General features: G+C 44.2%; 1 protein-coding gene across 6 annotated transcripts in view; it reads right to left on the reverse strand.

Annotated features, from left to right (window-relative positions):
• The window catches only part of Trim66 (tripartite motif containing 66), a 53,744-nt gene that overhangs the window by 3,716 nt on the left and 39,402 nt on the right, over positions 1-10,626 (reverse strand). For 4 of the 6 annotated variants that reach the window (XM_005380224.2, XM_013511883.1, XM_013511881.1 and 1 more), the window contains 5 exons: positions 3,249-3,770; positions 2,897-3,089; positions 1,387-1,447; positions 715-889; positions 106-395 (listed from right to left, as the gene is read on the reverse strand). In XM_005380224.2, the coding sequence (XP_005380281.1) occupies positions 106-395; positions 715-889; positions 1,387-1,447; positions 2,897-3,089; positions 3,249-3,770 (1,241 nt within the window). The remainder of the gene's footprint in view (positions 1-105; positions 396-714; positions 890-1,386; positions 1,448-2,896; positions 3,090-3,248; positions 3,771-10,626) is intronic. The other 2 variants (XM_013511885.1, XM_013511884.1) reach the window with 2 other exon arrangements.

Consider the following 10,626-nt stretch of genomic DNA (forward strand, 5'->3'; position numbering starts at 1 on the left):
GCCCAGAGGAGGGGAGTAACCCCACCCTGGGGCTCTGTGGACATGGCTTGAAGTAATAATCTAACCCTTCTAGCCAGATGCCCACCCTGGACGGGCATGACTCACCCTGGAAAGCTGAGCAGGGCTGGAACATGGCAGGAGAGGTGGAACACTTTGGGGCAGCGATCGCAGCACAGCAGCTCCCCACCATTGAGGCACACAGCACAGAAGTCCTCATTCTCTATCGGGACTGGGGGACCTTTCTTGGCTCCAGGAGTTCGAGGAATGAGTTTGTGCTCTTCAGGAGCTGTGCCTTCCGTCTCTGGTGGCCGCTGCCCAGCCAGAGAAGTGACAGTGACCTTTCTTCCCCCCAGACCTGGGGCCTGGATGGCATCAGGCACATTATCCTGGCTGACCTTAGGGAAGAGATGAGTCTGAGCAGTCAGGGCACAGTAGTGACAAGCGCTTGAAGGATGCGTGGTCGGGGAGTGGCAGGCCCTGAGCACTTACTACGAGAAACACTCACCCAGGATCACAAGCCAGACAACTCCACCTGGCCCAGATCACTCATGCTGAGCATCCCATAGGCCCCTGGCAGTGAGGACAAAAGTCTAGCCAAGCTATCACCCGCTCATTCAGGAGAAGCCCTAAAGCCAGAATTCTGTCACTAGCAGAGAGACAGGGAAAGCTCCTCGCCAGACCAAAGTTCAAGGCCAAGGCCAAGCAAAGAGGTACCTTAATGGTCATGCTGGAGGTCTCAGTGCCACACTCAATGACCAGCAAGAAGCTCCCATCCTGATCATTCTTCTGGGGTTTCAGCTTGAACACAGGCATCTCTCCGGAGGAGGCAGCACAGATCTTGAGTCGTTCCAGTCGCACGTAGGGGATCTTGGGCTCACTACTGAAGGTCCTGTGATAAGAGAGATACTCTGGATCCTGGGGGAGCCCCCAGTGGGTCCAACCCTAAAAAAAGGCTCATCTAGGGTCCTACAGTTGGATAACTACTCAAGATCTCAATTTGACCCTATATAGGTCCACCAGCGATGCCTGGCCAGGTCCTGACAGATACTAGGAAGCCCTTTGATTCAGTCCTTGCTTAAAAAGGGGGGCTCCTGAAGTGTTGGAACGGCACACAGAGTGTATCCCTCACCATGCAGGAGCAAGGGCATCTCAGACAGCCAACCATATGACCCTCTGGAAGGCCTGGGGCTGAAGAAGACAGGTACAGGCAAAGTTCTGCTTCTAGTTAAGACCCCAGCCCTGCCCTGGAGGGAATGGCTTCCTAAGCACAAGCTTAAAAGAAATTTAGTAAAGAAACTCTGGGTAAGTCATCAAGGATGTTTACTTGTGCCAACCTCATAGGGTATGAAATTAGGGATGAGAAGCGGGGGTTGCCGAGTCTCTTACCTGATGCCCTGGTCTTCCTTTCTATCCAGTTTTAGGGCTTCTTGCTCAAATTTTTCATACTCTGAAACAAAAAAAAAAAAAACAAATAAATTCCTGTGGCATGCATTTGTGACAACACACCTGGTCACCTGTACCTTCCACTCATGTCTGTTCTTCATGCCTTTGCCCATACACCTGTCACACAATCGTTACCTACACTGGAATCATTCATAGTGGTGGCAATTCTATCACAGGTCTCCTTCCTGAGAGGGGAGGAAGGCCACCTTTTTATAAAATATGAGCACAGCTAACACTCAGAGGCTGCTCACAGGTGCGTGTTGGGTCAGGCACTGAGGGGTCAGCTTCTCATCTTCAAAATGCACACAGAAATCACTTGTTCCCAGTGCGCTAGTGCTGTCTGCTCTGAGAAGTCACTCTGTGCAGTCTAAGCCTTTTCATCCAAGTGCTGGGATTCCAGCTCCCACTCTGCGGACCAAAGCTCCAGGGAGGCCTCCTGTGCACAGCCCCGTCTATAAGGATGGGCAGGGAGCAGTGGTGGGGAAAAAGGAGGAACTAGCAGTTATTTTGCACCTGTACAGCACCAGGCACTGTCCTAGCATTTTATATGGGCAGAGTCCAAAAAATATAATTTAACTGCATAAAAAAATAGGATTATATTATTATGCGTAATAAAAGCCAACAATATTACAGTGGTTCCTCAGTCAGTATGAAAGAAAAAAAGGATAAAAATTGTTTCTTTTGTGTTCATTTATTAAATATATACAAAATAGGCTGATGATTACAAATTAAGCATACATCAAATCCTGAACTAAAAAGGTCCCCAATAATCAATAGTTATCCAACTTCTAACCTCCCAGCTGGTCCCCACCTCCCACAGAAGAAGCAAACCTTAGCCTAGTTTGATTTGAGAATGGGTATAGATAGCTGAGAAGAATATCAGAGCCAAGTTCCAATGGTCCAAATTCCATTTACTCTGAAGCACAACACAAATCGACATTATTTGTGTGGATACACAGAAAATTCTTGCTACTACAAATAAGTGGTTAAGTGATTTAACTAGTTACTTGTCCCAGCAGCCTTGGAAGTCAGTCTAAGTAGTCTTACTGACATAGAAAGAAACCATCTCAGGGAGGTTATCTCACCTAGGGTCATATAAAAATACAAAATTGTGGTGTAACGTAGATCTTCCTGATTCCAATGTTAGACATGCTTTTTGCCTATAATATTTTTCTCAGGCTAGCCCTCTAGAGGTGAGGTCTTGTCTCTCCCTACATACAACAGGACTCTTTGCATGGGGAGTGTGACCAGGAAGCAACACGGATCAGACCTGGCCATAGTGAGGAAAACAGAACAGCAGCAGTCAGTTCCAGAGGTGAGACATGCACTTAGCCTTAGAAGCAAGGATGCCCAGACTTTGAGCCTGTCTGCTGGCCTCTATCTCACCTGCGAGAGCTGAGTCCACTGCTCAAGTCTGGTCAACACAAAGACAAGCTGCTTACTTGCATCTCACCTTTTGGGTTCCGAAACTGCTGCAGAGCTGTAGGTGTGCTGACCACTGGTGCCACTGGAGGTTTTTTCACAGAGAGATTAATTGGCTCCTCTAGTTCTGAGGAAATACCCAAGTCCTTGGGAGCATCCAGACCAGGGGCTGTGGGGCGTTGTCCCACTGGGTCAGTGAAGTGAATGGAATCTTCACTTTCCATCTTTCAAAAATAAAAGATCAATAAGAATCAAAGAAATCAAACACATTTGCCATCAGTGGTTTAGAGATATTAAGCTAAGGCCAGGATGAGGCCTTTGGCAGCTAACCTTTTCCTCAGTGATAAGCACAGGAAGTTGACTGACATTTTCCCAAGACTTACCTTACATAGGGAATTCTCCAGAGAAGAATCAGCCCCATCCTTGGAGCACAGGTTCTCTGCAGTTCTGCTACAGCCAGGACTGGAACTGGACCCAGTTTCCAGCTGCATGTCAGAAACTGGGGGCATGCTCTGCAGAGGACAAGTCGCCAGACTTGGCATAGCCTGCATGTGACCAGATATTAGGTTGGACCCAGCCTGAGAGTGCTCACCGGCTAAGGTTGTAATGGCTTGGGGGGAATCACTCATCAGGTTGGGCATGGACTGGAATGTGCCACGTACAAGACCTGGCATGGCCTGTAGGTGACTGGTTGTCAGGCTGGGCATGGTGTGAGTCTGAATACTCGTCAGGCTGGACGCAGTATGTGGGGGACCACTCAGCAGACTCGGCGCTGACTGATGAGAGCTAGCTGTCAGACTGCTCACGCTCTGGATCTGTGGCTCTAGGGTCCTTGCCAGCCTGGTAGATGACAACTCCATCTCCAGAGAGTTGGAAAAGCCCATGATGCTCACTGAGGTGGAATGCTACAAGAGCAGAGACAAGAGTAGAAGCAGGCTGTTAGCTGGGGATGGTGAGAGAAAGAGAGGAGACCCACCCACAAGAACTTTAATACTCAGATTCTGCTCCGGCTTTGGAGTCTACTTACTGCTGGGAATTCAGTCAAGTCCTGTTCCAATTCCTGACACCAAGGAAGCTGCTATGATATGCCAGAGTGGGAGACCCAAACTGAGGATGCTGGTGTGTGTGAGTGTGTGCACGCACACTTGTGTATGCATGTTCACTAGAGAAAGGCAAGGAGAGAGCCTACCACTTGACCTGAGATGTACACACACTCTCAGCCACATTTACTGCCTCCAGTCCTATCCTTAAGCAAAGAGTTGAGCAGTAGGACTCTGATTCAGTTTTCATTTATCTTAGTTACTTTTCTCTCACTGCTTAGATAAAATACCTGACACCCAAAATTATGGGAGGAAAGGTTTCTTTAGCTCACAGTTTGTGGAGGTTTCAGTCCATCAGCTGGCCCCATGGCATCACAGAGGGGCAACAATTCATGGCAGTGAAAGATACCAAAAGCAACAAGGGACCAAGCCTCTTTCCCTCCCTTACATTGTATGCAGGCTACCTGCCCTAGGGCAGGTGTAGCACTCACATCGCCAATCCCAGCACTAGACAATGAACCAATCACAAATTCTAGATTCAGCTGCCTCAGCAAAGCCCACCTCCCACGACCACATGAAGCTTTGGGGGGACATCCAGACAACCATAACATCGTCCATTTGGTTTGTTACCAGAATCATGGAAAGAAGAAGTTCATAAACTGAGGCACAACTGTATATTACAAGTAGTCTCTATTCCTTTCAAGGAGTCCTTTCCTATGTAAAAGAGGCAGGAGGTTAAGACTCAAACTGATCTCCCTCAGAGCTTCTTCTCTGACAGGAGGAAGACTCAGAGAGTCCCAACCAGGCCAGGGAAAAGTGGGTGAACTCTAGGGCCTCTTATAGACTTGTTCATAAATTCCAATCACCACTAGCACTTTATGAAGGCCTTAAATACGACACCTGTAGGTCTTTTCTAGCGTCGGTGTATCTGCCAAAGACATCCCAAACCGAGAAGCTCTTAACATGACCCAGTCTGCACAATCCCTGGATGAGGTGATGATGTTCCAAGTCCAAAAGTTCTTTTCCCACATCTAACTACTTAGTGATGTAAGAAGGACTTAAAAGGTTAATGAAATGAAGTTGAAGACACAGACATCAGCACTGAACTATTCAGTTTTTCAAATTTAAAAAAACACTTGACAGAGGGGAGGGCAGGAGATTATCAGTAGTTCTAAATGTTTTTGTTTTGTTTTTTAATTCAGGGCCTTGTTAAGTTACCCAGGCTGTGCTCAAACTTGTGATCCTCCTGCCTTGGCTTCCTGAGTAGTTGGAATTATGACCATGTGACACCAAGCCCAATGTCTAAATGTAACCCTCATGAATTTATAAATATGTTAACCCTGTCCTTTAAAAGAAAACCTAAACATATAATAACTCAACTACTTGTAAATCAAAGAGAAAACTAGGAGTAAGCATATCTACGTTCCTCAAATCAATGTCCCAAATCTGTCATTCCTTTCCTCATGTGTAAGACATTTGGGTTTCCTCAGGAAAACAAACACTTAAAATACATTCTCAAGTTTCAACATAAAGTTAACAAAGCTATTTCGTGGTGAAGAAAGACTGTCCTCATCTCAGTGGCTGTCACTCCTAGTCACTCAGTTCTGCAAGTCAGACCCTAGGAAGCAGGCATCAATGGGGCGCCCACCTCCCTCACCAAGCAAATGCCAGGCCCCATCATTTCTGCCATAAACACCTCTCAGATATACCCGCTCATTCTTCTCTGTGCTGATGGTGGCTTGGCCTAACCTTCTTTTGTATCTCTCTGGACAACAGGAGTGGCTCCCCCAGTGCAGAAATACTTAGAACACATCTGATCACATCATTCCTATTCATAAAGCCCTGCAGTAAACTGCACTCTCCCTAAAATGAGTACCAAAATGCTGAGCAGGCTCCCAAGCCCGTCATGACCTGTTCCCTGTCCTCCTCTGCAGCCACAGCTCCTATGACAACCCTCTCCCAGTTCTCTGAGCTCCAGTCCCTCAGACGCTTTTGTCAGCTCCCAAAACATGCCAGGCTCCCCCTCCTCTCGCAACCCTCCCGCCCTCCAAACAGAGGGCTTGCTGTGTGAGAAACAATGTCCTTCCCTTGCCCCCAGGTCCACTTATCCTTCAGAATTTGGCTCAACTGCCAGTTTTGCAACAAAGCCTTCTTTCATTCTGTAGTCTAGGCCAGTCCTCTCAGCCTGCTTTATGCTCCCATAATGCCTTGCATTTGTACTTCCAGTCTCACAGCATAGTTTGTGATAGCATTTGATTAATTTCTGTTTCCCCTCTGAAACTGTAAACTCCATCAGGGCATAGATTTTTGTCTGTTTTATTTACCCACTGTGTTCTTAGGCCTGAGAGCAGTGCCTGGATGAATAAATGAATTAATGAGCTACTTAAAATTTCAAAACAATACTATATGAGTGTTTATTCTACAAATCTTAAGCCAAATGAACAGCAGTTTAGTTCTACTAACAACTGAGTCTGTGAGTTTCCCTAAAATAGTGATTATTTTTATATAGCTAAAATTTATTGAGAATTTGCTATGCACAAGGCAATTTGCTAAGTGTTTTACATATACTACCTCATTTACTCCTCATAATAACTATTAAAGGGTTATTGTGAAGGTTAAAAGAAAGAATCCATGTAAATATTTAGAGTATTTTCCGGGATACTAGACATACTCAATAAACTCCAGCTGCCTTTACTATTGCTATTATTATTTTTATTCTTGTAAATGTGGCCCTAATTTTACACTTGAGAAAAATGAGGTAGAAAGGCACGGTAAGGGTTTTTTTTTCTGTTTGTGTAAAATATCATTTTATACGTTTCTGGTTCTCTTTATTTGTGATTATATGCAGAAATACTAATGATTTTTGTACATTGGTATTGTGTCCAGAGACCTTGCTAAAGTCTCTTTGGAATTTCCTTTGGGATTTTCTGTGCACACAGATCGGGTAAGAATAGCAAGTTTTCATTCTATTTGTTCTTCTGATCTTCACCAGCTAAAACTGCAGTGTGAAGTTGACTAGATGCGGTGATAGTAGCCATCCTAGTCACGTTCCTGATCTCAGAGGATTCTTTCTACACTTCACCACTAACAGTACTTGAGGTAGGTTTTTGTAAATTTAGAATCTAGACCTCTGATACACTCTTTAATTTTGGCCTGTTTGCCTCAGCCCCTCTCCGGGGCTGACCACCCTGCCCCCCACTCTAGTATTCTCTGGTCTATAATTTCTTTATCATTCCCTCATGTGTTCTCCCTTCTCCCTCTCTTGATACTTCCTTCTTGATTTCCTTTCTTGTTAACGTCTCTTTCTCTTCTCTGCCTATCCTTTTCCTTTATTACATAAAAGCTTTAGTAAAGTTTGTGCTTCCTGTTCTCCCCCGCTTCCCATGGTACTAGGGATTGTACCCAACGCCTCACGTAAGTGCTCTACTGCTGAGCCACATCTCTATACTTTTTTAATTTTTTTTTTTTTGAGACAGCATTTCACTAAGTTTCCAGGCCTCAAACTCATCACCCTCCTGCCTCAGACTCCCAAAGGATTACAAGCATGTGCCACCACATCTGCTTAGAGTTCCTATGCTTCAGTCTCAGTCTTTAAAAGCAGAGAAGTTAAATGCCTTTTATGTCTCCAAAGAAAAGGTGTTTGTTTGGGGTTTTTTTGTTTTTGTTTTTGTTTTTTTCAATTTTTCTTGGTAGTCAATAGTCTTCAGTTAAGAAAAAAAAGTTGCACTTTGCTCCAGAGTCTAAGTCCCAAGGTGGGGGCAAGGAGAGGCACTGAAGAGGAAGGATGAGAGGAATGCTCAAACCAAATTGAGAAAACTATGCATGAACTCCAGCTTAAGAGACCAGGACCAGAAACCGATGGTTTTCTCAAACATGCCCAGGCCTGTATCCCTTGGCATCTTCTAGTTGTCCCAGGTATGCACTACCATGCCTTTCTCACATTTTATGCTTCCCTATCTATGGACAGCAATGGCCACTGTAACGGCTTCCCTTTTCTGATATGTGGTATGACTGAAAGATACAGTGACTGTTTAAAATTTCTAAAATTTTATTACAATTAAAGAGACATTGCCCTTAATCCCCCTTCAAATACTCCCCTCTCCCCTTAAACACACTTATCCAGTCATTTGTGCCACTTTCCGAAGCAGTTCTCTTTTGTGTCTTTAGTGGTACTGTTGTGGCTGCTTCAATGTCCTGAATCAATTCAGAGCATTGACCTTTCATGGTCACTGGGAGCCAGTGCTATCAGGAGGTGAGGGGAAGCTCTGGTAGAGATAAACAGAACCTGTGAAAACTGCATGGGAGAAGGATCCCCAAGAAATTGCTGTGAGGAAATCATTCCCAACCTAAGCTACACAAACATTATTGCTATTAATGGCATTATGCTATTAGTGTGTTAGCTATTTTTGATACTTCATCTGGATCTCTGGGATGAGAGCTTTAAAACGGTAGAACAAAAAGCGCTAATTTCATGTACAGAAACAAAGAAAAGAGTTGACAGCCTCTGTGCTACTCCACTGCCAGGGCTACAGGATGGGTGCAGAAAAGGGCAGGGCCAATTTTCAGGACAAGGACAGAAGTTGAATCTCTAGGGCCAGAAAAGAAGGGAAGGGCTTTTCAAGAGCGATCTGGGACTGGAGAAAAGTTTGGGAATGTGCCTAACACCCAGGAGGATATTGGTGCCTCACGTACAGGAGGAGTCCATTGCCTGCCCTCTCCCTTAATCAGGGTTGTTCAGAGAGGGAGTCGGAGAGGTGAAAGTGCATTTCCTGCCATTAAGTCTTACAAGGTCATCATATATACTTTCAGGCTTTTGATTTCATCGTCTCACTTAAAAAAAAAAAAAAACTTCAGATTTCATGAGGAAAAATGCATATTTTAAAGTTAGCCAGTACAAATATGTCAAGTTGGCAGTGCAACTATGTTCTAGTTCAGAAGGGGAGAATCAAAATGCCAAAAACATTCACTCTAATAATGAGCTCAGGTCATCTCTAGGGAATGAAACTAACCCTAAAGAACTCCTCTTGCCTCCCTTATGTAATACTTCCTTGCTTGCTCCTAATTTTCTTTCCTTCTCCCAAACTATATGTTCCTGTCCCTGTCCCTGTCCCTGTCCCTATCCCTGTCCCTGTCTTCTTGTATTTATCTTGATCTCTATCACCTTATCTCAGTCTGCCACCTGTCTGACTTGTCTGAACTACCACACTCGGAAAACACTTAATCTGTCTTTACCACCTGACTTGGCATCTTGCCTGACCTGAGGCCTCCCTGAACTGTCTGACTTTCAATCTCTTCTACTACTCACCTACGCAACCCTTCCCCCATCTTCACCTATCTCCTGCCTGACCTGCTACCTGCTGCCCTCCCTTCTTCCCATTCTCACCACCTGGATCTGTTTCCGGAGTTCAATGTGCTGCCATTAGTGTTCTAATGTTTGCCACACAATGTTGTCAAAATGTAGAAAAAGACAAAAAAGCATCGTCTTTTCATTGCAATGGGAAGGGAAACTGAGACACAGAATGATTACCTGGGTTTCCTAAATTCATCATAGGCCCAATCTAAATAGTAATTCAGGCCTGGCCTTGACAATCTGTGGATTGTTCTTGTTTGTTGTGTTTTGTTTTGTTTTGTTTTGTTTTGTTTTGTTTTGTTTTGCTTTGCTTTTGGCACAGGGAATCAAACTCAGGACTTTGCACTTGTCAGGCAGGCGCTCGTGCCACTGAGCTATATCCCCAGCCCTGTTGACTGTTATTAATTTTGTGCTATTAACTAAAAAGTTAGTGCTCTAGGAAGAAGGGATTGCAAAGTCAATAAACAGACACTTAGTGCACATGCCCTGAGTTTAATGTAAGTTCCAGGTACTTACAGCACAATAATATTGCTGGGAATAAAGTAGTGGTTAGGGTTATATTCCATACCAATTAATTTTCCAGATAACTGAAACATACTTTTCTCAATAACAAAAAGTGATTGGCTTTAAAACAGTATATCAAATGGGAATACGCTAAAACACTTTACATGCTATCCTGCCTCAATTAACAGAGTAAATGAAACCTAATGAGTCAAGGAACTTTGGTGAGGCACTAAGTAATGCTTTCAGGAACTTCTAAGAATGGAGCCTTCAGTTCGTCCTTCCACTGAATGACCTCATATGGTGGCACTTTTCCAGGTGATGTTTCCCTTTTCCCTTGCTATCTTTTCCCTTGTTGTTAGCTGCCATTATTGAAGTCCTGACTCCCCATTTCTAAGCTGCTTTCTGCTTTAATGCAGGAAAGCTATAAATGAAAACCATATAACTAAGCTTGCTAGATCAAGAATGCTGACTTAAAAAAAAAAAAAAAAGAATGCTGACTAGATACCTGAATGTGGGTTTATGATCTCATATAGAATATAATACATGGGTTGTGTGACATCTGTTTTTGTTGCTGCTCCAAATCTTTGCCTGCTCATTTCTGGTTTTGCAGTTTTATTTCCAGTGGTTAAAATCACCAGACTGGCCACCGTGTAAATGTGCAGTATGAGAAAGGACTAGTGACATGGACCTGTGTCTTGGAAATACACTGAAGGACTTCACTCTGGCTGAAGAAACAGAAGGAGACAATAATAGGGATAAACATTTATGAATTAAATCCTTGAAATATTTGAGGGCTTCAACTGCTTCAAGATTATGCAGACTGGTTTAATAGTAATAGATCTTTTGGGGCTGGGGATTTAGCTCAGC

Source organism: Chinchilla lanigera, unplaced genomic scaffold (assembly GCF_000276665.1).
Source record: "Chinchilla lanigera isolate Chin_1 unplaced genomic scaffold, ChiLan1.0 scaffold00013, whole genome shotgun sequence".
NCBI lineage: Eukaryota > Metazoa > Chordata > Mammalia > Rodentia > Chinchillidae > Chinchilla > Chinchilla lanigera.